Source organism: Podarcis gaigeae (genome assembly GCF_964106915.1).
Source record: "Podarcis gaigeae genome assembly, chromosome: 1".
Taxonomy (NCBI): domain Eukaryota; kingdom Metazoa; phylum Chordata; class Lepidosauria; order Squamata; family Lacertidae; genus Podarcis; species Podarcis gaigeae.
In genome coordinates this window covers 79,896,745-79,924,620 of record NC_139678.1, presented here as the reverse complement: position 1 = coordinate 79,924,620, position 27,876 = coordinate 79,896,745, and the positions used below count along the sequence as shown (strand labels likewise).

The window sequence follows — 27,876 nt, the reverse complement described above, 5'->3', positions numbered from 1 at the left end:
CACTTCTGCTGTCATTGATTCCTTCCCTGCTTTGATTTCTCCTTCCTATCTTGTGAGTCACATGGGGCATGCTGAAAAGTGGGATATAAAAGGAAGGAATAAACCATGAACAGCTAACTAGCATTTCTCTCTGCTAGGCAACTGCTCCTGGAGCAGTGAAGGAGGCCAGATGTGTATCTGTGTGAGGAGGGAGGGGAGGCAGCAGAGGCGGCCAATGTTTCCTTACTTTGGTCCGCCGCATTCAATGGCTGACACCTTCACCACAGGCAGCGCCTGGGTAGCCACGGGTTCAATGGTGAGCGTGTTCTGCTCCACAGCTGCCTGAATCAGCTCCGAGAGCTGCAACAAATAAAGGCAGGGAAGTCAAGGCAAGGTTCCAAGGAGGGAGCAGTTGCTCAAACCCTCAGTCCAAACCTTTTTTAATCTCACCTCATGCTTAGTAAAGTCCAGACATGGGCCTACATCTTCCTGGTAAATCCTTTCGAGGAAAGAAGATGATTTATCTAAAGTTGGAGACTCTTTCCAAGCCTGGAATTCGGCAAACAAGATGGAATCCACCTACGGTGACAAAGAAACACAGAAGAGCAGACAATGGGGTGAGGGGAGAGACAAAGAAGTCAGCAGGGTTTAGCGTACAAGAACCAAGAGGTTACCTCAGACTAAGCAGTATTTGGTGTGCAACCTGTGAGGCAAACAAGCAGAATAAGTGTGGCCTGTGGGTCAAAACAGCAGACTTCGTTGCCTTGGAATCTGTAAGACTCCAGACACAAAGCAATGTCTACAAGAAGAAAAAGAGGGCCATGCCAAGGGAAACAGCATTAGGAGACAGCATACTTTCTATCCATCCTAATACCAGATAAATTTAAGCAATGGGAGCGTTTACCTTTAGCTGCAAAATGCCCAAGCCAGTATGTGTCCACCCACCCACCGCAGGAGCTGTGGAAGATTAATTTCTTCTTCAGGATGAATGCTTACTGTTGCCACCCAGATGTTTTGGATTCCCGACTCCCATCAGTCAGCATGGCCAATGGCCAGGGAGTTGGAGGCCATTGACATATGGAAGGCCACAGGTTCCCCAGCCCTGTGCCAAGGGGAGATAGAAGAACAGCAGCCACTAAGCGGGTTTATTCCACTGCCATCCCATGTGGTGCCTGTCTGCTGTGAGCTTAGCTGCCACCTTGCTTTGCTGGAGAGAACTCACTTCCCATCCAAGCAAACAAGGGTCACCCTAAGTCCAGGGTGGGGGGGAGGACAGGCAAATTTTATTGTGCTGATCTTGGGCCCAATTCCAGAACCCAGAAACAAGCGTGTTGGGAGGGGAAATCAGCATAAGGAGCCCACCATTGAAGGTCTTTTATGGGACACTGCAGAAAGGCAAAAATACTCCAGGGAGCAGGCTCACAAGACAAAAGACACCCATAGCTTAAACTTGCAAGGGGACAGGTAAGCCCTGATTCCTTGAAGATTCTGGTCACCTCTTTCTCCACAATTACTTTCTAGTTTCTGAGCTCTTGGGTTTCCACACTGTGGCACTGTCACATATTACATCCTACGCCCTTCCAAATTGTGGTTTTTTTTGTGGGAGGGGGGCACTATTGGGTTGTTGTTGTTATTTTTATTAGGTATTTTGTGGTTTTATATCTTGATTTTATTCTGTGAACCGCTCTGAGACCCCTGGGTATAGGGCGGTATATACATTCAACCAATCAATCAATCAATCAATCAATCAATCATATCCAAAGGCAAGAATACTTCTGCTTTTTCTAATACTCAGTTTTAAAATCCAGAAGTGACTCCAGATTCTCCCTCTTCAGCCAGAAAGTCACTGATGGGATTCCCCAACCACTCCCAGCATGCCTTGCTCTAAAAGACATACACCAGAGTTTAGGGCACCCTGGGATTCAAGGCCTATCAGCAAAAGTGGCGCTATTTTTCTAGAGGAGGAGGTGCCAGAACTCACAATGAAAGCCTCCCTTGTTCTCTTATAATGGCAATGGTGCCCACCTGAAAAAATGCCCTGAGCAGAAACAACTGTACTATGCTGTGTCCAGTCGTATCTTTAAACGAGTTAGCTGCTTCCCAAGCTGAATATTTAAGAAGAATTTGTTCCCTCGCCTGCCCCCGCCAAGCTGAAGAGAAGAAACAGCTACAACACAGGCATGATATAACCATGACAAAAGTTCCTCCTGGCCCCCCAGGGAAAGGTCTCAACCAACAGCATACAAGCGCTATGTTACAGAGACTGCTCACCTGATACCGGGAGGCAACTTCAGAGCCACAATATGGGGTGAGGGAAGGGAGGAAACAATTAAAGAGAAAACAGAACAAAAATGGGTGTTAGTATTAAAGAAAGAACGGAAAGCGATGGGGAGCTGTAAGAGGCTACTGCATCCAAGCCTTCCTGCTTTCCCCAAGCAGGACAAACCGATGTCAAGGAGAACGAGGCTCTTGTGCCCTTGAGTGGTTTTGTAGAAGAGATTTCACCTCAAGCTTGCTGAAAAGGCTTTGCCTGCCAAAACCATCTCTTTGCCAGAGAGACTAGAAAGGCGGCGAGCCCCGTCCTCCTCCTCCCCATCGGGTCACCCTGCTGCCACCCCAAACGGAGAGAGAGATTACCTGCCATGAGAGAGAAGAGGAGAAGGAAGAGTCTGATGCCAGGGACTGCCAGCCTGGCTCATAGGTGATGTGGATAGCCTTCGCAGGGACGATACAGAGAAGGAGGGAGAGGAGGGTGGGCACCCCAGACTTTGAGGAATGGGAGGGTCAGACAGATAGGTAGGCAAGGTAGCAGGGTCAGGAAGGAACAGGAGACAGAAAGACAAGGAGAGAAAGCAAAACGGTGTGAGAGGGAGAAAAGATTTGGAAGAGGAAGACTCCGTTCATAAGAAAGCACAAAGCCCCAGGAAGCTGCATAAAGGTGGTAGTCAAAGCAACTCAAGGAATTTTTCAGGTCCTTGCCTACACCTGCTTTTAAGGTCCCCCTCAACTACATTCCTAGTGCAACTGTTGGCTCTGGCCCGGGGCAGCTAAAGAACCTGGCCAGGCTTATGCAATGAGAAGAGGTCATTTTAAGGCTATTCAATTGCTTTCTGTAGTGGAGCAGAGAAGGGTCTGCAAGTTTCAAGATAAAAAGGACCTTTCCCCTCTGAACCCTAATCTCACCACACACCCCACTCATGTGTCCACCCCCCAATGTGACGGATGCTAAGTAGCCCCTCCTCCCAAAACCTCAAGCAAGAATGCTGACCCATAAACTTGACCCACCTCTTTGAACTCACTGCTGACAGGCTCCACAGGCAGGCCTTGGCTGGCGGCAGTGGCAGCGCCCGCACTGCTGGTGCTCTTATTCCGCCCGTGCCCTTTTCTGAAGACTGCCTTGGAGGGGCTTTGGAGCTGGGGGTGCAACTCCCGGTTGGGAGAAGAAGGTGTAGATGTGATTACCAGAGTCTTCAGTGCGGTCACCTCCGCCTGCAGCATGTCAATCTGGGTGACAGGAGACAAAAAGGGATCACTGGTGCCATGTTCCCCATTCATCACAGGACCTAGTTCCACGTAGGAAGCAGGAGCTCTGAATGCGATCCAGGGACCTGCCTGCCTGCTTCCTGCAGAACATGTAATGGCTCACCCAAACCCACTCAGTTCTGTTCTCTAAAAAGAAAAAGGGAGTCTGATGAAGTCTAGAGCATCAAGCTGTGCAGCTGAAGCTGCATGTGCTCCTTGTTCCGTGCAGGTGCAGAAACCTACCTAAAATATTAAAAAATATCTAGTGCTTAAGAGCACAAAGGTAAGACTGGAAGTGCATGAGTAATGCCTGGTGAAATCTCAGAAGCCAGTGGTGGGTCAGATGCCCAGAGGTCAGGAGGCATGGGCCGCAGTACTCCACAAAGTTATTCACCCTCATGTCATGCTAATGTGATCGTTCCATCAGGGCAAGGATAAAGAGGTGCAATTTCTGCATTTGCTGAAAGCTGCACAATGAAGATGCCTGATGCACATCTATGAGGAGGAACACCACAACTTAACAGAATCATGAAATATGAAAAACTAAGCGTATTTTATTATGGATATGGGTTGCCAAATTCAGCTCTCACTGATTCAGAATTTTTATTTGCACAGTATGCTAACGTGGTCCCCAGACACTTATATCTGGGATGCTGTGCTGTGAGTATTGTCACCTGCCCCTCACCAGCCTTGGCTGTCTGTCAGGAGTGCACTTTCAAAAAATCTAGTCACTTCTGTGTTGAACATATGCAAGCTGGTACAGTCCTAGCCACAGTTGCCTACCCCACCCCCACCCCCAGCCCCACTTCTAAAATGGGAAGGTTAAAATGTCAAAATATTTGGATTTGAAACTCAGCACTTCTCAGGAATCTAATAAAAAAATACACCCAAGAATCCAGCTTGTGTGAAGAGACAGAAAGCATTTGTATGCTTTGCTTGGGCCTGTCAACAGGTGGCACTGCAGCCATATGGTAATGATATTTTTTTATGACTACATTCTGGACTGCTGGCTACAGATCCTTTTCAGAAACCCTCAGGCATTGTCTCAGAGTTTTGAACATTCAAGTAGTTCTAGAGAAGCTGGTTCTACAGAGTTTATCAAGAAAGGGATTACAGGGACCACTGCATTAGCGAGGAACAACTAACCTTCAATGGCCTCCCTGGCAGACGGACTGGTTAGGTGGGGCCACCTACCACTGCATTCCCTTGCTTTTTGCTGGGAGCAGTTATATGGGCAGGCGAAATTTGAGACAGGGACCTTGCAAGCTTGCTGGAGTGGAACTGCACTGCTCTAGGCATTAATTATCTGTCCTCTCCACACAGTGCGCTCTGCAAATCTCTTGCCCTTTCAGCTAACAACAGAACGTTTGGCCATATCTGCTCTTAGCCTCACAAGTGTTCCCTGTGTCCCGGCACAGAGATGCACCTCTGTCCTTGATCTTGCTTGCATATTTATTAAATGCCTTGCATCCTTGTTCCCAAAAAGCCACTTGGAACTGTGACTGAATTGAGCATTCATCCAAAACAGTCACAACATGAGCAGCCACTGCCAAGTAATGCCAGAAGCCTTCGGATAAAGAGCAGGCACAGAATCCTGGGCCAAAAACGGAGGAGTGCAGAGTCATCTGAAGAAATTTTCTCATGGTGGAGGACCCAAGTTAAGACATTGTGTATCAGGGTGGGAAACTCTTTTTTCTAGGCATTCTGGGAAGCTTTCAAGGGGGCCAAACTTGAGAGGTGAGCAGGGTCAGAGGCAAGAGAGGGTGGAGCAACAGTAGGCCATATTCCAGCCAAGAATGCAGAGGTTTCCACACACACAAACACCCCCAAAATCTCTCCTTTACAGGCAAGTTAAGAGGGGTTCCACAGCTCAAGGACATGATCCAGCCAGGCAAAAGCACATGGGGAGCAGGGCCAGGGAGAGGCAAGGCTTGGGCTGAACGGGTGTGAGCTGCAGAAGGTTTGAGGCCTAGACAGGGAAGAAAGACTTAGGGAGCTGGGTTTGCTGCCTGGGCCTGAGGTTTCCCATCCTGCTGTATGTCTTTTCCAAACTCAAAAAGGTCTAGAGCAGTGTGTCCCAAACTTGCTTTGTTTCTCTTTTCATGGAAGGTGAGTTGGACCAATGAGAAAGTCACCTTTACCTGCTCCTTGCCGCATATTAGCCCTTCTTTCAAACTGCCCCCCACATTCTGCTGGATGCCAACCTCTGCACATTCAGTGCAAAATCTGAAAAGGAGAGCTGGCACCCCCCCACACACACACTTAGAGGCATGCTAAAGGTTCCCCATGTAATCAGGAAACCCAATCTCATGAAGAGCCAATGCATGAAGGTTTTCTTTACTGGACATTATGTGGACTTCTGGGGCAGAGCCAGCAGGCATGGTTGCCCTTCCTCCCATGACATGAGTATATGTAAGGGGGACATGGCTCTCTGTGGCAGAACAGGGCTCACCTTCCCTCGGGCTTCCCTCAGCTGCTTCTCGGATGCTGCTTGCTTGGTGTTTGCCTCCCGCACCATCTTATGGGCTTCCTATAGCAGAGAGAACAAGAAACAAGGGAAAACACACCTGTATACAAAGCAACCGCATTTGGGAAATGACACTGTAATATACAAGTTTCCTCCTAGGCCTGGGGAAGGATCTACAGAAAATTACATAGAACCTTTCTTTTTTTAAAAGGAAGTTCCTGTCAGAGCTGAGGCACATGATCATCAAAACAACATGATGCAGTTCTTCACTTCTGGTGATGGTTGAAGGGGGTGGAGGACAGGAGAGAATAACCTTTTAATGTTCCTGCATATTAAGTGCCCTGGACAGAGACAACTGTGATGCAGGAAGACATCTAGGTTACAAGCGTTTCATTGACTTGCTAGTTTTCAGTGAGCCACACCTGGTAATTCTACTGCTTTGTGTGTGTAAACTTGTTTCTCAAAAGCAGCTGTGGCATGTTTGATGGGGTAGTGCTACTGTGCCACCCTTCTGGCAGTGCTTCTGTTTGCAAAGATCTGGAGGGAGCAGGGCAGCAGTGAGGGCAGGGGAAGCACTGGGCTGGCAGCAGGCCCAAGCACAGGCAACCGTCCCATCCCCACAACCAAGTGTTTCTCCCACCCTTGCCACTACCCTGCCTGCTCCAGATCTTGGCAAACAGAAGCACAGCCACAAAAGAGAGGACAGCACCCCATCCCACACACTGTGACTGCTCAAAAGTGCCTCAGAAGAGGATGTGAAGGTGATAAGGGTTTAAATATGCGCACTCATACAGACACACACCACATGCCTGTTCCGATTACATAAGGAAGGCCTTGAAAGTGGTTCCTAAAGGTGAACAGCACCTGATCAAATTTGCAGATGACACCAAACTGGGAGGGGTGGCTAACACCCCAGAGGACAGGATCACACTTCAAAACGTGACAGATTAGAGAACTGGGCCAAAACAAACAAGATGAATTTTAACAGGGAGTAATGTAAAGTATTGCACTTGGGCAAAAAAAATGAGAGGCACAAATACAAGATGGGTGGCACCTGGCTCAAGAGCAGTACATGTGAAAAGGATCTAGGAGTCTTGGTTGACCACAAACTTGACATGAGCCAACAGTGTGACGCGGCAGCTAAAAAAGCCAATGCAATTCTGGGCTGCATCAATAGGAGTATAGCATCTAGATCAAGGGAAGTAATAGTGCCACTGTATTCTGCTCTGGTCAGGCCTCACCTGGAGTACTGTGTCCAGTTCTGGGCACCACAGTTCAAGAAGGACACTGACAAACTGGAACGTGTCCAGAGGAGGGCAACCAAAATGGTCAAAGGCCTGGAAACAATGCCTTATGAGGAACGGCTAAGGGAGCTGGGCATGTTTAGCCTGGAGAAGAGGAGGTTAAGGGGTGATATGATAGCCATGTTCAAATATATAAAAGGATGTCACATAGAGGAGGGAGAAAGGTTGGTTTCTGCTGCTCCAGAGAAGCGGACACGGAGCAATGGATCCAAACTACAAGAAAGAAGATTCCACCTAAACATTAGGAAGAACTTCCTGACAGTAAGAGCTGTTCGACAGTGGAATTTGCTGCCAAGGAGTGTGGTGGAGTCTCCTTCTTTGGAGGTCTTTAAGCAGAGGCTTGACAACCATATGTCAGGAGTGCTCTGATGGTGTTTCCTGCTTGGCAGGGGGTTGGACTCGATGGCCCTTGTGGTCTCTTCCAATTCTATGATTCTATGATTCTATGATCTTGGAGGCTCTGGGATTCATTTCAGGCCAGGCACGAGACGGTACCTCAAACAAGCTTGCGGTTAACTCCTCCAGCTCCTGCTCCAGCTGCTCTCTGACTTTTGAAAGTCTCTCGCATTCTTCATCCTTCAACTTCAACTCCTGCAGAGCAGAACATGCAAGTAAGCGAAACCGCACACCTGGGGCAAAGGCTCCTTGGCCACAGTCACAGATATAAGGAGTCGGCAGGCACCAAGTCACACCTCATAAACAGTGGCTTTCCAAGGCCTTAGCCAAAAGCCTCTCCATGGGCATGCTAAGAAAAGACCTTCTCATGCTGGTGAAACTAAGGCATCACCCCTCATCCCCACAGCTACTGATCAAGGGTTTCTAAGACACCGTAATGAAAAACAGCGTGTTTTCCTACCTTGGGCTTCCATATATGTCACAAAAGATTGAACAAAGATACCGGTACTTAACTGTCAGCATTATCTCTGGCCTACAGGCAAATATTTGGTGGGTGGGAAAGGGGAGTTAGGTTAGAATCTATGTCTCCCTTAGGCCAGCACGTATTGTATCTTCTTAGAGAAGAAGAAGAGTTTGGATTTGATATCCCGCTTTATCACTGCCCTAAGGAGTCTCAAAGTGGCTAACAATCTCCTTTCTCTTCCTCCCCCACAACAAACACTCTGTGAGGTGAGTGGGGCTGAGAGTGTGATTAGCCCAAGGTCACCCAGCAGCTGCATGTGGAGGAGTGGAGACGCGAACCTGGTTCAGATTACGAGTCTACCGCTCTTAACCACTACACCAAACTGTCACACCCTCAACACCAGTTTGGATGTTTGGTTATGAAAAAACTACCAGTGCTGTGGTCTGCCTGCTCTGCAACCTAAGGACATACAAGCTGTCCATTGCCCAACAGACATTGAAAGAATAATATCAATTTATTTCTCCAATTTCCTTTAAAGCAAATCACACTTCTTTAATTAAAGAGTGCAATTGTAACTGGAAGAACAGCATGAAAAAGGATAAGCAATGTGCACAAGTCCAAGGTATCAGGCCACCACGAATGACCAGGAATATAAAATGTATTCCTATAATGCTTGAAGGTGCACACATGCATTTATAATGCAAACCACACATTATGCAGTGGCATCTTTAATTGAGACTGAGAGATAAAGGCAGATGCTCTTTTTCTGCAATTGGATTCTGGTGTTTTGCCCACTCAGCACCTGTCTTACTCACAAAGCAGCATGAGCCTGCTTTTGACAGAACAGAATCAATACAGAAGGCAAGCAGGTTAGCCTTACTGTGGAGTGAACCCAACACTGTGCAAGCTGCATTCTACTCACTCAACAAGATTTCTCCTTCATTTCCGCCCCGCCCCCAGCCCCCTACACTCCCTGCATGGTGCAGTGGGGAGGGGGTGAAGGTGAAGTCCCGTTGCATCAGCATTCATTCCACTCATGCACAGACACCACTGGATACAACCCAAAATGTCAATTGTTCCTTGAAGCAGCTTCCCACTGCATGCTAATAAGAGACCCAGAATGCCCCTTAGTGAGCAATGCAGAAGAAGCTTCACATAGTCACAGATATGTGGGGATGGGCCACAGCTCAATTGCAGAGGATCTGCTCTGCACCAAAAAGGTCCCTTGCATCTCTGGGAAAGGAAGAAGTCCCAGGAGCTGCTGCCAGTCAGTGTGAACTACACTGAGCTACATGGACCCAAGCTCTGACCCAGAAGGCGCTGCCCTGTGCCTGTGGCTTGTGCTCACCAATATATGTTTAGAGCTTACCCATGGCATTTGGATGTGGCCATCCTGTTCTCCCATCTTGACCAAACCTCTTACCTTCTGAGCTCTGTGGAGCTCTTCTTTCAGGAATTCAGATCCCTTCTCACGGATCTCCACAGAGGAGCTGCGCAAGCGGGAGACGTTGAGTTGCGCCACGGATTGGTTCTCATCCCCACCTGCTGAGTCCTTGGCAGAAGGCTCTGGCTGCTGCAGCTCCGGGCCCCTGTTGCTTGGTGCAAGGGGCTTCCATTGTCCCACCACTGGCTGCTTTTGGAGATGCTGCCGGGTCTCCTCAAACTGGGCCTGGCTGTTAGAAAGAAACCAATGAGCTTTGGGTGGTTAAAAAGGGCTCTCAACACATGGAAGATATGCTCCCATTTCCCCACCACAATACAAAAGACTGGGAAATGGGAAACACAGGAGTGGCCCTCTGCCGAGAGAAAGAGAGAGAGAGATGTGCTCAGAGATTATATGGATCAGGTTAGCCGACGAGAGGGAAGACACCTGCCTTATACTCTGAGAGATGCTGCTGTCAAGTGTCAACAACAAAGAACCCCAGCAAAACGCAGGAAGGACTTACTGGGTGCAATGCGGGGCTACCAGTTTCACAAGGTGTGGCACTTAACATTTAAGAAGAAGTTGACACCTAAGTTGACAACACTTTGGGGTACCTCAAAATTCAACAAATTGATTCCAACTTGGTATTGGCTTACGTTGATATAAGACAATCAAAATCCAGCATCCCATTATGTTAGAATTTGGAATGTGTGAACCTTTGGCTTTGCCTGTCTACTCTATACTGACTTATATTTGATTGAGAATTTGTTTTTGGTTTTTTTAATTTCTGACAATTTTCCCTAATTGCCATTTTCCCTGTTTTTACCAGCTCTTGGTTTTGTACCTTTTTGGTGTAGGTTTGTAATATGCTTATTACTTTCATTGAAGTCAATTTCTCATGGATTGCAGGTAAGTGGAGAGGAAGGGTTATGTTTTTCTCATCAGTTCTAGGGGAGTCCACAATGAATGCATTATTGCTTTGAACTCCAATTGAATTGTATTTTAGCACTTGTTTTTGAAAGGTACAAAGTGCGTAGTTTAGAAAGAGGCTCAATGGGCAAATAAGCACCATCTGGTATAACCTAGTTTCCTATATTAAGGGTATAAATCTCCTTTCTACTTCTGATAGAAACAAATAGGTTCCACCACCATCTTTCCCTTGTCCAAGGTTATCGCCACAGCAGCAATGCACACATTAGATTTTGTAGTTACCACACTACACTGACAATAATAAAAACTAGCACCACTACAGCTCTACAGGAGGAAGTCACGCTCATTGCATCAAAAAGGTGAACATCTGCAAAAGCTATTCAGGAGCCAAATTCCATTAGGGATTCCAGATGTTGTTCTACAGGAGCCTGCATGCTCCGAATGCCTGCACACCTGGCCACAGAGGGGCCTCTAGGTCAGAATGCTGCATTATTTCCTCACCCTGTGAACTACTGGCGAGCCAGTGTCTGTTAACAAGCTTTTGAGCCTTACGACATCACAGAACACTGCTTCCTTCCCGCTCTGTTGCCCAGTTCAGAATAGTGCAGAGAACTTCCAAGGAAAGGTCAGGGTGCAATGGCAGAGTACATGAACACGTTTCAGAAGATCCCAGGATCAATCCCTGGCATATGTAGTCAGGGCTAGGAAAGATCTCTGCCTGAAACCCTGGAATTCTGCTGTCAGCCTGGGTAGACTGAGCAAGAGGGACCAATATTCTGGCTTGATGTAAGGAAGATTCCTATGTTCCATAAAAGTGGGTGTGTGCATGGTGGGGAGTGGGGGAGAGAAAGGGAGAGAAGCAGAGCACACAAACACACATACAAGACAGGATGGGTGTTTCCCTAAGAGTTTCCAATACTCTCTTTAAAGCTGGAAATGATCCAAATTCTGAAGAGTTTGCAGTTCCAAACAAGTGCCAAAAGTTTACGAATAAATCTTGGAAGGTCCATCCAACATGTTGCATCTACTCCTCCTTTCTAGGGAATAAAAGATAGCTTTCTAACATTGTTTTTGTTGGGGAGAAAAGAAGAAACAACGGGCAATCAATCAAGCTGCAAGTGAACTAAGGGACAACATTCAGGTTTGCTTAGTCCAATGCCTGTGGCTCCCCCAAAATATGGCTAGACTCCAGCTCTCATCAGCCCCAGCCAGCATGGCCAATGGTCAGAAATGATGGGAGTTGCTGTCCAATGTTATCTGAAGGGCCGCAGATTCCCCATCCCTGCCTGGGAGAAATGCCCCTATTTTCTCCAGTGGGTAGGACAGTCCTGGTTATCTCAATGGGATGGCACACAAAAGCCAGAGGCAGTCTGTGGAAGGAAGATACTTCTGAATTGTTGGTATAGTCAGTTCTCTAAAAGTAATTCTCAGTCCTTTGGAGCTAATCCTCAGGTGGGGACGATGACACCAGATGGGCTAAGAAGTCTGTGCCTGAGCTTTAACCACAATGAAAGCGGGAGCTCTTATTACTACAGGGAATATATGTGGAGGAGTATTCAGTCCTATGAACTCCCAATTGTAATTTGAAGTGGTGCAGTTCATGCAAACATTTGTCATCCCATCTGCTGATTGTGAGAACGATGCTATACTAAATTTAGAAGGTATGTCCTTGGGCTTTGGGGGAAATGAGTTGAAGGAGAGGAAAAAAGACACACACAAACAAAAATCACCGTAAGTAGGTAGAAATGGCATATGGGGAAGAGACACAAATAGCTTGGTAAAGTCTAGGAGTTGGATCCTAGTTTTTTAAAAAACAAAACAGAATATATGTACTGTTTAGGAGAGGGGGTGCAGAAGCAGATAAAGAAGACATGGCCTTTGCCAGGTTTGCAAGGAATAGATAAAGACAGCCAAGTAAATGTGCATATTCACTCAGAATAAAGTGTCCCTTCCTGCAATGGTACTGGCACCCTGCATGGGAGTTCAGTCTTAGAGTCTTAGAAGAACTCTTGCTGCTATCAGCTTGCAAACAGAGGTGCTAATCTCAGTGTGTGTGTGTGTGTGTGTGTGTGTGTGTGTGTGTGTTAATCTCACGTAGCAAGAAAGATCTTTTGTGCATATGTGGAAGAAGCCAAAATTTGATCCCAGATCAGCAGAGAGACAGCAAGATGGCTACAGGGGTGGAATGTTGGATTTGGCCAGAGAGGCCTGAAATGAAATTCTACCTTGGCCCTGGATACCAAACCTCTCTCTCTGCTTCAAATTTCCACCAACAAAATGGAAATAATAATAGTATATTTCACAGGATGACTACAGAGGCACACACCAGAGATTTTGCAAAGCCATTTGAAGGTTTCTTTTAAAAAAGGAATTCCCCAAGCATAAATAATTAAGAGCAATACACTTATTGCAAAGCCTTTCGACTAGGAAGAAACCTCTCCAGGGAAGAGTTTGGAGAGTATCATGGTCATGGCTGCTATTCAGAGAGCCATGTGGGTTAACAATGGGATAGAAATCATTCAAAAACCAATGATAAGAAAATGCAGGCTGTGCTTTTGTTGAATTATAGTCAATATCTTATTAGATCAGACCCTGAAAAAGAGGTCTGGAGGGGGAAAGGACGTGCAATTGATATAACCAACTATATGATCTCAAAGTATTTCATACCCAGATCAGAGAAATCTCTAAATTTGCCAATTCAGAGTCATGTGACCTACATTTTTAACAGGTGCTGGTGCATCAACTCTGACATATCAAAGCAGGTGTTGCTTTTTTAGAAAGAAGTAAAGAAACAGGCACCTTAGAAGACAAGAGATGGATCTGGGTGAGCTGAGATGCACCAAAGAGAGCGGCTGAGCAATGGCAATTGTATTTTAAGATTAACAGAAAGAACAATCAACAGGGAACCAGTTCTGCAGAAAGGAATATGATATTTAATCTGGCAGCTCTTCCCCTTACAATTCCAATTTTGACTCCAAGTAAAATAGCACACTGGGCAGCCAAGCAGCATGAGTAGGAGAAGCGATGGAAGGCATCCAGAAATTTAGGCTCAACACTTATGAGCCATTACAAAAACAAAAAGATACAAGGAACACAGATGGATATTAGCCCCATGTATCAATAAATTGGCACACTCTTAACAGTGCTAATCAATTGTGGTTAAAAGACCAGGAGCTCCCTCTGTAAAAGATCCAGTGATGCCTCTGTTTCCTGAAGCAAATCCCTCTCTCTGCCTTAAAGGCTCTTAAAGGGTACATTGGCACAAATTTTAACCCAAGATAACCAGGATTTGTAACTAGAGTTTGGAACAGAATATCTACAAAGGGGCCCTGCCAGGGAAGAAGGGATGAGTGAAGATCTACATCAGGACCAAGCAGGGCGGGGTGTGTGTGTAAAGATCTACATCACAACGGGAGGGGTGGAGAATAAAGATTTATATCAGGAAAAGGGTGAGTGAAGATCTACATCAGGAACAAGATCTACACTGGGAACAAATGATGAATAGGAATCTACAAGAAAACAAAGTAATAAAAGTTTTAAGAATGAAAGTTTAGGATAAAGATAACTCCATCCATTCCTTAAGCTTATGAGGAAAGTCACGATTCATACAGGCTGGCCCCATTTCCTTTGCAGAAATGAGAAACCTTGGTCTGCATGAAGAAGGCAGAAGTCTTGAGCAGCTAGCCTAGCCCATCTCTCTTATTTACAGCCAAGTTGATAAATTATGAAGCAGAATTGCAGATCTTCATATTACAAAAAATAGCACTTTCGAACTGCAGCTATCAAAAGGCAGGTAAGGTCTCTCTGCACCCTCCCCCAATCCTAACAGACTTTGTTCCCTGCTTCAACCTGTGTTTCATCTCATATACTTTCTAAGTCAGGAGTCAGCAAACTAAGGTCTGCGGGCTGGATAAGGCCCAAGGGGCTCTTTAATCCGGCCCGAGGACCCTGCCGCCCACCCGGTCAGTCCCCATGCTAAACTGGTGTGGCGTGGCAGTGCCTTGCCGCGTGGGGACTGACTTCCACGATGGGTGCGCAGGCGGCTTCGGACCATGGACCAGAAATGAGAGGTGCCACCACTGGCTCTCAGCTGCCGCCGGCTCCTAGCCAATGCTGGAGGAGTGAAGAAAGCAGGGGGAGGGGGAGAGGCTAGGGGAGAGAGAAAAGCCCCCCTCTGCTGGTATGTGTGTGCATGTGTGTGTGTATGTGTGCGTGTGTGTGGTCCAGCCCACCAGAAGATTTGAGGGACAGTGAGCCAGCCTGCTGGTAGCAAAGTTTGCTGACCCCTGTTCTAAGTCTTCCATCTCAAGTTCACATTTGGACAATTCTGCTTTGGCATGCATTTGCAAAGCAGAGCTAAAAATGAGGGAGTGGGGATAATAACTGAGCAGTGACAACAAGCCCATTTGTTCTCTTCTTTTCTCTCTCTCACTCTGCAAATCAAATAAACCAGGAACTGCTGAAAACATCAGGTTAAAAAAGGGGAAGTATGTGGGGAGAATGGTTTAAAAAAAGTGCAAGTCTGTTAGAAACAGTGAAGGATGAATGCTGACACAGAGAGAAGCCACATATTTGGAAAGTATACTTTGGATCAGGCACAAGGGGAATATTAATGGGGCACACTGAGACAGTCAGTATCTTTAGGTGGGATTCAATCACATACCAGCAAATATACCGTAGGTTGCACACTTAAAAGTGCATTTGGTGCTCTTGCACAACAAAACCATTTCCTTAAAAATCTGGGCCTTTTGCAATAAGCTTATTGACTGTGAAATGCACTGGAAAGTGTGGGATAACACCTGTTTGACACAATGTCATCTAACCTCCCTGCAAACAAATCAGAATCGATGTTTAATAAATAGCTAAGTTCATCTAACCACCCTGAAAACTTTGCAAATAATTCAAGGCAGATGCTCAACAAACAAGTCATCTGGAAACTACCAATGAGGCACTAACTGTTTACACAGCAGCAGAATTAGGGTGCAAATATCTAACTCTTAGTGAACAAATAAACCTGCTCTGAACCATCTTGAACCAACCTGTAGATGGGGGTTCAAACTGCTTGCAGGTAGAAAACCGTATGTTGAAAAGAGAGATTCTAGTCCAACCTTCTCCCTTACATCTAGTTTTCTATATTCTGGGGACTTTTTTGTATGAAGGAGCACTTGATCGTGCAATTACCTAACTGTAATCTGAAGTGGTATAGACTAAACTCTGGTTTACCAGTTTAGTGAAAACTAGGCCAGTCTTACCCCCACACTAGGTTTAACCCTGATCAACAACTGGGATATTTCAAAATATAGATGTAACACACAACTTTTTATTGGAATGTATGGTTTCACAGGATGCTATCTTAACTGAAAACTAAAAGAACCAGGATTATTCCAAATTTAGAATGTGTATGGCAAAATTGGCAAGAGTATAACTCTGTGGAAACAAGGTATAACGGTGCCAAAGAAGAAGAAGAAGAAGAAGAAGAAGAAGAAGAAGAAGAAGCGGAGGAGGAGGAGGAGGAGGAGGAGGTGTTTGGATTTGATATCCCGCCTTTCACTCCCTTTAAGGAGTCTCAAGGCAGCTAACATTCTCCTTTCCCTTCCTCCCCCACAACAAACACTCTGTGAGGTGAGTGGGGCTGAGAGACTTCAAAGAAGTGTGACTGGCCCAAGGTCACCCAGCAGCTGCATGCGGAGGAGCGGAGACGCGAACCTGGTTCCCCAGATTACGAGTCCACCACTCTTAACCACTACATCACACTGGCTCTCAAAGACCAAGGAGCAAAGGTAACTTGCCAACTGTTGCCCCCCAAACTTCCCTTATGGGGTCATTAATTAATTCATTTTCATCCCACACGTCCCCCCAAAGGAGCCCAGGGCAGCAAACAGCAAGAGATAGAACAATAAAAACTTTAAAACATCTTTCAGTAAACTTGATGACTTGGATTCCAAAGAAGTGTCGGAAGAAGCAGAGTGCTCAGCAAAATGTTATTTTTATGCTCCTTCCTCCTCTGCCCTTCTGAAGGATCCTCCTGAATGGAGCATGCTGAGGAGGAAAGAGGCAATGCTGATAAATTGGGTCAGGCACCTAATTATCCTTCATTCTAAAAACCCTGCAAAATTGTCTTTATTCAGGCAGGTTTCCCCATGCAAAGTCTAATACTGCTGTGTTAAAGGCAAACAGAAACAAAAGTGAGGGGAAAGGCACCAAAGAAGCACTGCAATGGTTTCTTCCTACAATAGTCCCCACTTTGGATGATGCCACATGATTCTGTTACACTCTTGACTTGCCCTCTGGACAACTAGAGAAGAACCAGCAGGAAAGCGTGGCTCCCAGATACCAGACATGCTCAGTCAGCAAACCCAATGCTAAAATAAAGAAAAGCATTATCCCTTTTGTAAACGCCCTTGAGGTATCATTATTCCAGTATTAGGATGGAACAACAGAGTTTGCAATGAAGCACGGCCAAAATCATGCAGCTAGTCCACAGTAAGGTTGGATGACATGCCTAGGAATCCCAGGTTCAAGTTCAAATGCCCTATAGGGCATTCTGCCTTATTTCTGTTTCTCCTACCAGTGTTGTAGGTTGGGTACACCTATGTTTCAGTCTTGTGTCTAATGCAGCAGCAATTCCCTACTCCAGGGATGGGGAGCCCATGCTCTCCTAATGTTTTGTTGCTGTTGTTTAGTCATGTCCGACTCTTCGTGACCCCATGGACAAGAGCACGCCAGGCACTCCTGTCTTCCACTGCCTCCCGCAGCTTGGTCAAACTCACGTTCGTAGCTTCGAGAACACTGTCCAATCATCTTGTCCTCTGTCATCCCCTTCTCCTTGTGCTCTCAATCTTTCCCAACATCAGGGTCTTTTCCAGGGATTCTTCTCTTCTCATGAGGTGGCCAAAGTATTGGAGCCTAAGCTTCAGGATCTGTCCTTCCAGTGAGCACTCAGGGCTGATTTCCTCCAGAATGGATAGGTTTGATCTTCTTGCTGGACTACAGTTCCCACCATCCCCTGACCATTAGCCACACTGGCTGGGGGCTGATGGGCAGTCAGAGTCTATCCACAGCCCAGAAGTTCCTCACCCCTGCTCTACGGAGTAGATTCCTAATTCCTGGCTCAAACTGCCAAGAATGACTACTGCTTTCCTTCCATACGTCATTTTATTGTGAACCCAGGGGCTATTTCAAAGGGCCTTTTTGCCAAATGGGCAACAAAGCACTTTTAAACTTGATTCACGTTTGACATATACCCTTTAAAGATACAAAAGTACAAAAACATTCGTCACCAAAAGAAGGAAGGCGAAGCACAACATAATTGGAGTAGCCTAGTTTGAAAGGGCTTCAGTCAGCAACAGTTTTCCAGCAAAGGAAACTGCCAGCTGAACAAAATAGCTAAGGTCCAAATCGTTTCCTACAGCAAAGCTAGGAAAGGGGTACTGCATATCAAAAGCCTTTCTTCTCACCCCACATGAAGTCCACTGCCAGCTCTCTGGGAATACTTAAGAGTTGCTTTTAAATGGCAGAAAGCGGCTGCTCTCTCCTTCTCCTCCTGTCCCCCTCCAAGAGTTGTTGGCAGCAACATGTCTATTCTCTCAAATAGAATTCAGGCGCTGCTTCACAAAACGTGCAAATGATGAGTTTTTATTTTGGAAGGAACACTTTCTAACAAACTCAAGAAAGGCGGGTGGGGAGCAAGAAAGCATTTCCCTCATTGCAAGCATCTTCTAAAGACAAGACTTTCCTCAGGTGCTCATAAAACCCAAAGTTGTGGACTCTCATTCAGGTTAAGGTGGAAAGCTGAAGATGATTTTATCCTGTAACATATGTAAGAGAACCCAGTGCAAACTTTATGAGCAGCTTTCCCAGCTCACCACTGCACATGGGAGTAAATGGCTCTTTATATAAAAAAGGAGCAGCCCCAGCAATACTTTCAAGCAGTGTTCTTATTCTTTCGGGAACAAGTTTTCGCTTCTTCTCTTCCCTTTCTGATTATTCCCCCCATCTTCCTTCAAGCCCATCCCCATCTTTTCTGTTGTTTTCATGATGTTAGCCGCTCTGAGCCTGGACTCGGCCGGGGAGGGTGGGATACAAATATATTATTATTATTATTATTATTATTATTATTATTATTATTATTATTATTCTCTTCCATCCTGCTGTGCTGCCTCTCAGCTGCAAACGCACCATGCAACATATATCTCCAGATAGATGCCCATGAATGGCAGCTTGTCATTTTACTCCTATTTCTGCCCCGCTCATTTATCACACATTGTTTGAATTGGCTGACCAGTTGGAAACTATGGACATCAAGACAGAGGACCCAGATTCACACACACTGTGCTGTGGCTACTGTTAGACTGGATTAGAATTGCCCCCTGCTGCTTATCTCAATGAACTGTCCCTGATTAAGTTTTAAGATATAGTACATCTTCCCTTTGAAGACGATTCTCCCTAAGTGTATTACATCTGCTACATTGTTTAAAAGGACAGAAGTGCTGTCAGTGTTCTGACACAAGTAATAACTTTGTTCTCTTAATTGTTTCACAAATGCAGTCTCTGTTTGGGAGCCCTTCAGGTAGCAACCCTAAGCTGGATGTGGACTTCATCCTGCAAATCTAGTTCAGGAGTCCAATGCATATCATCAAGTGTCTTCACAATGGGAAGTATTAAGTCAGATTCTGCCAAAATGAAGCAGGGTGGGTGTAAACGTGCAAGATCTGCATTTTTAACAGGAGGCCCTGGCGGTTTCCTGCAGAACTGATCAGACAGGGCTGTTTCCTGTACAAAAAGCCTGTGGGACACTTTCAGCACAATTCTGCAGGGAGCACACACATCAGAGCGTGTCCCAATGATTCTCATCATCCACTCCCAAATCTGCTAGGAATATGCTCTGTCACCAAGAGAACAAAAATATTCCCTTGCCGATGCAAGGATAAGCCTCTCTTTGCCATTCTACTAATCCTTGCACTCCAGGCGGTTCGAATCCCCGTGGCGGGGTGAGCTCCCGTCTTTCGGTCCCAGCTCCTGCCCACCTAGCAGTTCGAAAGCACCCCTAAGTGCAAGTAGATAAATAGGTACCGCTTTATAGCGGGAAGGTAAACGGTGTTTCCATGTGCTGCGCTGGTGCTAGCTCGCCAGAGCAGCTTCGTCACGCTGGCCTCGTGACCCGGAAGTGTCTCCGGACAGCGCCAGCCCCCAGCCTCTTAATTGAGATGGGCGCACAACCCTAGAGTCGGACACGACTGGCCCGTATGGGCAGGGGTACCTTTACCTTTACCTATGTTTCACTGTACAAAGTCTTGCCTTCTTTTACTAATGTGGAGAGGTAGTTAGCAGCTGGAAAACTATACAGCATCATAAAGTTTGCTATACAAACTGACAAAGTTTCACTCCGGCTTTCTGAATACAGGATTGTATTACAGTAGCACCAAGTATTAGTAGGGGAACAATGCTGACAGGTTTGTTTTGGGGGGCTCACTGCTGTACTTTAATTAGCAAATCATGTTATTCCTCAAACTTCTGCTTTTACAGATCAAGAGCCTGTCTTGCACAGATGTTATATACACCCCCCCCCATTTGATTCTAAAGCTTAGAACAAAAACAGGAATCTTCTGCACCAGTGCAAAGCTGTTTTTTTCCTAGCCTAATTGCTGTGCAGCAGGGGTGAACAAAAATGGGGGGACCCCACAACATGCAGGAACAAAAGGTTAACTCTTCCCACCTCACCTATGAGACATACAGCGAAAATACCCCCTGCAGCAAATAGGCTTAAAAGTCAGCTCCCATTGACAACTAAGGAACCTGCTTTTTAAGCATAATTGTTGTGCAGGGGAGGCTGCAAGAAGGAAAGGCACAGGCCAGAGTTTCTCTAGCCTCATTTGACATCCTTAACTAAAGCTAGCACTGTGGTGCAAGAATGAATGGATGGATGCCTAGACAAATTTTGATGTAAACCCACATGATTTTTTTCAGGCACAGGTAAAATGTGCACACTTTGCAACAAATGTACCCAAAGGTTTGAAATTACTATGCTTCTTAATAGCCACTGCTTCAGACTGGATCCCCTTGCACATAATTCTTCAAATAAGCCTTGCCACGAGAGCCCACAGTATCTGGTTGTCACATGATGCAGGCAGCATCTCTGATGTCCTAGAGACTTTGACAGCATGTCAACATTTAAACCAAGGTCACTGCAGGGTTTTGATGTGCTTCATTTATCTCGTTTTGCCAATCAGAAAATGTTTCAGCATGGGGGTGGGGGTGCAATTCCCTTCTCTGTGTTTAATATTTCTGCAAGAAACCTGAGGTCACTGTCCCCTATTCATCAGCAGTGATCAGACAAGCCACTGGCATCCAGAGATGAAGAACTGGATATTCAGAATTTTCCATTTCCTTCCTAGAAGCAAAATCACTTACTTTAAGCCTCCCTTTGCAATCCTGAGCATGAGGGCATGAGAGTGCCAAAGCTGTTTCTTCCCAGGAGCAAACAGCTTACTGTTTATTGTAAAACTCATGGTCCTCCTCTCAAGCCAAACACCAAGAGAGTACCAAACTGCTCTTGAATAGAGCCCCTAAGAATTCCAATAAAATCCTGGGGACTGAGTCTATTGCTACACACTGGCACTTAAAAGGTGATTTTGACCCTCTAAGATGCTCCAGTTGTTCTGCTTTCCAACTTTGTGAATTTATGAGAAAACACAAAAGAGGAATCCAACGTATATCCCAGCCAATTTAGGCTTTCTATTCACAGTGTGGATTGGTTTTAATGCTTAAATGAGTAGAAATGCCCTCAGGGGGAAATAGGCAGCACATCTAACTAGGAATTTAATCAAACAGGAGGCTCATAAGAAACATCTTCCTAACGCTCAAGCAAACTGTGCTGCCCTGCATCTTAAACCCATCCTCTGTCCTGTATATCTGCCCTTAGTGGCAAAACATGAAGTTATTCCAAGTACAGGTGAGTCAAAGTTCCACCTGGGACAGTCCTTTCTCCCTTGGCTGTGTACACACTACCTGCTTAAAATGCGGCCAGGTCCTTTGTTTTTCTCAATTCGGTCTGAAGCTGGATTGTTTTGTTTTTTTATGGGGTGGGGCACGTAGTATTAGGAACCGAAATGATTTGCGGCTTGTGTCCTGCCTACACCACTTCCCAAACTAGCTGTGGAACCGCATTGCATGCAAAGTAAACGGGAGCCTCTGTCTGTAAAATGGGGGTGACAGTAGCCTACCTTGCAGGGTTGGCGGGAAGGCTGGGTTTTTAAAAGGGAGTTTGGACGCTAAAACTTCTAGAGACAGGGTTATTGACGCTCTCCGGCGTTGCGGGAACTAGACGGCAACCCGCACCCGGCGGCATTGCCTCGTTCCTGGCAGCGGCATCCCAAGCGTCCGGGAGAAAGTTTGCGACCGGCAACGGGGGAAGGCGAGCGGGAGGGAGGCCGCGCAGAGTCTCGACGGCACCCGGAAGGTCCAGGGAGTCACCTCGCCGCCCGCCCAGACAGCCGCGTCTTCCCTCAGGCGGCGGCGCCAGGACTCGGGACCCCGTCTCTCTCTCCCTCCCGGATCCCGCCACTTTCCCCCGCTGCCTCCCGCCGCTCCTTCCCTTCCCAGAAGAAGCAAGACCCGGCTGCAAAAGCAAGCGGCGCATTCCTTCCCCGAGGTGCAGCTGAAACAGACAGAGGACAAAAGGCCAGGGCAAGTGCCAGGGCCGCCTCTCCCAGCCTCCGCATCCCGGCTGGAAACGGGTCCCCGCAGGAGGGCTCCCCACCTACCCTCTCCACATGCTGCCTCCGCTGCGCTTCCAAGGACGTGGCCCGGAGAGAGAGAGAGAAAGAGGCTCACGAGGAGGAGGAGGAGGAGGAGGAGGAGGAGGAAGGGGAGGCGGGCGCAGCCATTGAAGTCTCGGGGAGACGGCGATCGATCCGCCTCTGCCTGCGCTCCTTCCCTGCCAGCTCCGCTGCTGCAGTGGCGGAGAAGCCCTTCCAGGCAACTGCTCGCCGGCGCGTCTCTGCAGGGCGGGGGGAGTCAGCCGGCGGGAGGGGTCACGTGACCTCTCGGGAGGCTCTCCTCCTCGGCCCCCCCCCACTTCCACAGCGCCAAGATGCACGTGCACATCCAGCTCGCCGGCGAGTCACGTGACCGCCCCCACAACACGCCCCCATCCATTCACTCGGGTTCTGCGCGGCCCCCCAGCGCGGGCTGCCCCTCCCTTCGCGTGCGCCTCCTCTGCGTTTCATTCGAGTGACGGGGCCGGCGTGACTCTCTGCACAACCCCCAATTCCTTCTTTCCACGCCAGCCCTGCCAGCTGCCAGCTTGGGCTTTCTTCCCGGATTCAGGCATTCTCGCCAAGATGCGCCCCCCCCCCCCGCCGCCTCCGCTCTTCAAGCGTCTCGCCCTCGACGCAGGACCAGAGCAACGGAGGGAGGAGACGTGGATCGCATAACGCTAGCTGCGCGGCTCTAGAGGATTGCTGTTGAGACGGAGATACTGGGCGCAACCGAAGTCCTTATACAAACTCTGCCCGGACACTTGGGAGAGGCTGTGTGGCTCAGTGGCAGAGTGCCTGCTTTGCGCAACGAAGGTCCCGGGTCCAGTCTCTGGTGGGGCTGGGAGGGACCCCTGCCTGCAGATCTGCCAGTCAGTGAAGACCCTAGAAGGACCAGTGGTGACTCCCTATAAGGCAGCTCCTACTTACTAGCCTGGTGCCGGAGTTGATGGGCATTGCCATTCAAATGGCATGCATGTGCCACGTCTTCTGATCACTTATTCAGGGTGGGGCTTACCTGCCCCCCAATATTTTATTCAGGTTGGCACCCCTGGCTGGAAACATTGGCATAGCCAAGGGGCTGCAGCTACCCACCTTAAATCAATCAAAATCAATACAAATCTGAGGTCCCCCACCAACATAAGCCTGCCCCACTAACAAAAATCTGGGCTAAGCCCATGGCTGGAATTATGGGTAGAAATAATTCATGGACCTACACCCCCCCTCTCCTCTCCCCAATTTTAGGCAAACTGCCCTCACATAGCCTTATAAATACATTGGGAGGGGGGTCACCAAAGGAAAGGGGCCAGTCTCTCTCCACTGACATCATAATTTGAGCAGTTTTTATATGATGACAAATTGCTTTTCAGTGTTGCCAAACCCTGAGCCTTTAAGGGCAGCGTGGCTTACCAATCTTGGGCTGTGCCTGTTTACTCCGAAGAAAGCTCCCCCTGACATCAAGAGCAATTGCTCAAGTGCGCATTAAAGCAATCTGAACAAATACATCTATGTAATTGGATTTCAAGACTCTGAAGGTCAGGGGCCCATCCCTCACATTTTGACTTGGAAGTCAGCTTGAGTTCATTGGGAAGAGCTTTCAAGGAAATGTGCAATGTGACAGGTAGTCTTACAGCCCCTGCTTCAGCGGGGAGGCAGTTCAACAGCGTGTCAGCAAAGCATGACAGGCTTGCTATACCTGATTCAAAATGTTCAAGGTCTCAGGTGAGGGGAAGCACTCAAAGGCAGTGGCATAGCGTGGGGGGTGCAGGGGGTGCCGGCCGCACCGGGCGCAACATCTGGGGGGGGGGGCGCTCACACTCACAGCTCTGCCCCTACTAAAATCCACGGGTTAGGGGGCGCAAATTACTTGCCTTGCCCCGGGTGCTGACAACCCACGCTACGCCACTGCTCAAAGGAACACATTGTTATTGTCATCCACCATCACTATGCATGGATTTTCAGGTTTATGTAGGCGAGATATGTTGCTGTTAGAAAAATAATACACCTTTATATTAAAGCCCTACTGAAATGTGACAAGAAATTGATGTTATAGAGCAACTTCTTCCCCTTCTTCCCCAGACCTAATAGAGGAAAGGGTCTGTTTCCCTGGAATTATGCTTCACAAGTATTTAAAGAGGAAGTTACCTATAAAAGCTCTTGCCGAAAGTACCGTACATTTGAAAAGTCTTCTAAGGTGGCATAGCCTTTCTTTCGCTCCTGAAACATACTAGAATTCAGGAAAAGAGTGGCTGTAATAATGCGTTGGATCAGAACCATGTATTTTTCATGCATTTCCACAGGACTTTAATGTAAAGGCACATTATTTTCCTGGCCTCCTTAACAGCAAAAATGACATTTGTTTCCCCTATATAAACACCACACATGCAGAGTTTGGAGAAAATGGAGGGTAAAGTGCGAGACTGGTTACATTACGCCCAGATTAAAGAAGTTTTTAAAAATGACAAAAAACTAGGGTTCCAGGTGGAGAAATCGAAGTTGGAGACAGAACTGTTAGAACCAAAGACTAAGGCACTATCAAGAATGTATAACTTGCTGTTAAAATGGAACACACAAGACGAAATGGTTAAATCTGCTATGATAAAGTGGGCACAGGATATTGGGCATAACATTATGTTTGAGGACTGGGAAAGGTTGTGGACCACCGGGCTGAACTTCACTGCATGTAATGCTTTGAAGGAAAATGTAATGAAAATGATATACAGATGGTACATGACCCCAGTTAAACTTGCCAAAATACACCATTCGTCTGATAATAAATGTTGGAAATGTAAAGAAAATGAAGGAACATTCTTTCACCTCTGGTGGACTTGCCCTAAAGTGAAGGCCTTCTGGGAAATGATATATAATGAGTTGAAAAAGGTATTTAAGTATACCTTCACTAAGAAACCAGAGGCCTTCCTCCTGGGTATTGTCGGCCAGAGGGTGTTAAAGAAGGACCGAACATTTTTTATGTATGCAACAACAGCAGCAAGGATACTCATTGCCAAGAATTGGAAGACTCAAGATTTACCCACACTGGAAGAATGGCAGATGCAGCTGATAGACTATATGCAACTGGCAGAGATGACCGGCAGAATCCGAGACCTGGGAGAAGAAAGGATGGAAGAAGATTGGAAGAAATTTAAAACTTATTTACAAAAATATTGTAATTTGACTGAATGTTAAGAAGGATGCTTGATCATAAATAATTGGCCACCACTAAACTAGATTGGAATTAGATGATAAGTGAGATTAAGGAAAAGACAAACTCTTTGGGAGAACTATTAGATTATATTTAAACGAGTGGATATAAGATTGTAAACAAGATGATAATTTGCTTGAAAAAACTTTTTAACAATGTAAGTGGGAGCGGGAGACGTGAGGAAGTCCAAACAAGTTATGAAATTTTGTGTATGATATAAGCAATGTTGTTTGTTACTTATGCTTTTCTCTTATAAAAATCTTAATAAATATTTATATATAAAAAAATATAAACACCACACACACTGATGATGTATAATAATTTTTTTAAGTGTTCCCTCTGTTGCCCTTGAATATTGTGGTAATAAAGAGAAGCAAGTAGGGAGGGAAGAAGAGACAGATATGCTATGTAAGCAACAGACTGTCTTTGGCATATCAAGATGTCCTTGAGGCTGGGTAATGCTGATGTCTTGTCTAGATGTAGTTTCATGGAAAACCAGAAGCAAATGAAAATGTCAGGTTTTTTATGCAAGGGACTGTGTTTCTCTCTCTTGCATTTAACTCATAGCTGATTGTCATACCTTCTTCCTGCAGCATGTCACTCCCATTGGACAAATTCAGAGTTATTGATAAAAAAAAGACATAAAGGTAAAGGTAAAGGTACCCCTGCCCGTACGGGCCAGTCTTGACAGACTCTGGGGTTGTGCGCCCATCTCACTCAAGAGGCCAGGGGCCAGCGCTGTCCGGAGACACTTCCGGGTCACGTGGCCAGCGTGACAAAGCTGCATCTGGCGAGCCAGAGCCGCACACGGAAACGCCGTTTACCTTCCCGCTGGTAAGCGGTCCCTATTTATCTACTTGCACCCGGAGGTGCTTTCGAACTGCTAGGTTGGCAGGCGCTGGGACCGAGCAGCGGGAACGCACCCCGCCGCAGGGATTCGAACCGCCGACCTTTTGATCGGCAAGTCCTAGGTGCTGAGGCTTTAACCCACTGCGCCACCTGCGTCCCCCCCCCCAAAAAAGACATGCTGCCCCCTTAATCCTATGCTCTTCAAAAACAAGGTTCCAATTGCTGTTGCGTAAATATCAGGTGAAACAGCAGCAGCCCATCCATGGCAAAAGTGGTAAAAATTAAAAAATAAAATGAACCATCAGGATTCTGAACTAGATACACCTTTGGTCTGATCCAGGAGGGTTCTGAAGCTTTCATGTTCATATATTAATATCAAAATCTCATTTCATTCTAATGCATTAAAACTATATAGTACTTCAGAGGGTCAGCAACACCTGCTACACTCAAATGCAAGTTCATTTAACTTTTAAAGTAAGACCAGACTTACTGGGCCATCCAGTCCCATCTTGAATGGTAATTTTAGATAGCAGCTTTTAGCAGCATGGGGGCTCCAATTTTCCTGCCCCAACCTCCACTAACTTTCTACATTTTAGGACAAAAGAAAAAAAAAGATGTCCAAAGCTGTTAACAGGTCTGAAGAAAGTGGCAGATTTCTATGTTTCTTGCTTCTTGTCTCATGCATGTGAACTCATTATTATAAAGCCCAGAAGTTCCAGCTACCAAATCTTACTCCTTGGCCCAACAAGCATGGATAGGATTGCAGTCCTTATCCTCTTGGTAGCATCCAGGATGATGACCGTAATTCCGCAAGCCCTTTTATGCCGATTACATGGATGTACAGTATGTGAGTGGTGTGTTTCCCTTTATTTCCCAAACAAATTCCACAAGAGGAATTTACAAAGCCATTCACAGTGTTACATGGGGGTAAAAAAAATCTCTTGCTGATTGTATGGGTGTTCTCCATATTAGGGGCCCTGCTTCTTATCCTACCATTAGTCACTAATGATAAGCGGGCATGACAAACAACTGTTTCTCCACCCTTATAAACATTTTGAAAGCTATAAACTGGTTTCTCCCCAAAGTCCTTTTCGGTAGGCAAAACATACCAAGTTTGTGTAATGTTTGCTCCTATGGTTTGTCTCTAAGTCCTTTTATTATCCTCGTAACTCTGCCCAGAATCCTTTCCAGTTTGTCAACATCCTTCTTAAATTGTAATTCCTGGAACTGAACATCATCCTCCAGATAAGGTCTTTCCACTGTGAGCGTATGAGGTTGTTCGACGTTGTGCAATGGCAACTTGAGCCAAGTAAAAATGCATTGTTTAACTAGCTTGGGGAAAAGGAACAAATGTAGAGTGTGTTGCAGCCAGTTCACAGGTTGGCAAATCTAGCAATTCCGATATGTTCAGTGAGACTCACACATGAAATTACTGCTGTATGTAGGAACTGACATGCAAATTCGGCATTTACACAAATATAAGCCCATTTTCCATGTTGAGGTGAAAGAGTTATGAAAATTTGGACATTGTATAAGTGTGCCCATATGCCCTCAAATCACATCAACTAAATGTGAGTGGAACTGT

General features: G+C 46.4%; 1 protein-coding gene across 5 annotated transcripts in view; it reads right to left on the bottom strand.

The window, feature by feature from the left end:
• Positions 1–22,865, bottom strand: part of RAB3IL1 (RAB3A interacting protein like 1) — a 31,895-nt gene extending 9,030 nt beyond the window's left edge. Inside the window, exons 1-8 of one of the 5 annotated variants that reach the window (XM_083699567.1) lie at positions 22,247–22,865; positions 9,555–9,804; positions 7,768–7,863; positions 5,954–6,031; positions 3,265–3,483; positions 2,617–2,745; positions 430–558; positions 227–339 (exon numbers count right to left, since the gene is read on the bottom strand). In XM_083699567.1, the coding sequence (XP_083555693.1) occupies positions 227–339; positions 430–558; positions 2,617–2,745; positions 3,265–3,483; positions 5,954–6,031; positions 7,768–7,863; positions 9,555–9,804; positions 22,247–22,257 (1,025 nt within the window). In that variant the 5' untranslated portion in view covers positions 22,258–22,865. The remainder of the gene's footprint in view (positions 1–226; positions 340–429; positions 559–2,616; positions 2,746–3,264; positions 3,484–5,953; positions 6,032–7,767; positions 7,864–9,554; positions 9,805–22,246) is intronic. The other 4 variants (XM_083699566.1, XM_083699568.1, XM_083699569.1 and 1 more) reach the window with 4 other exon arrangements.
• Positions 22,866–27,876: the final 5,011 nt, after the last annotated feature.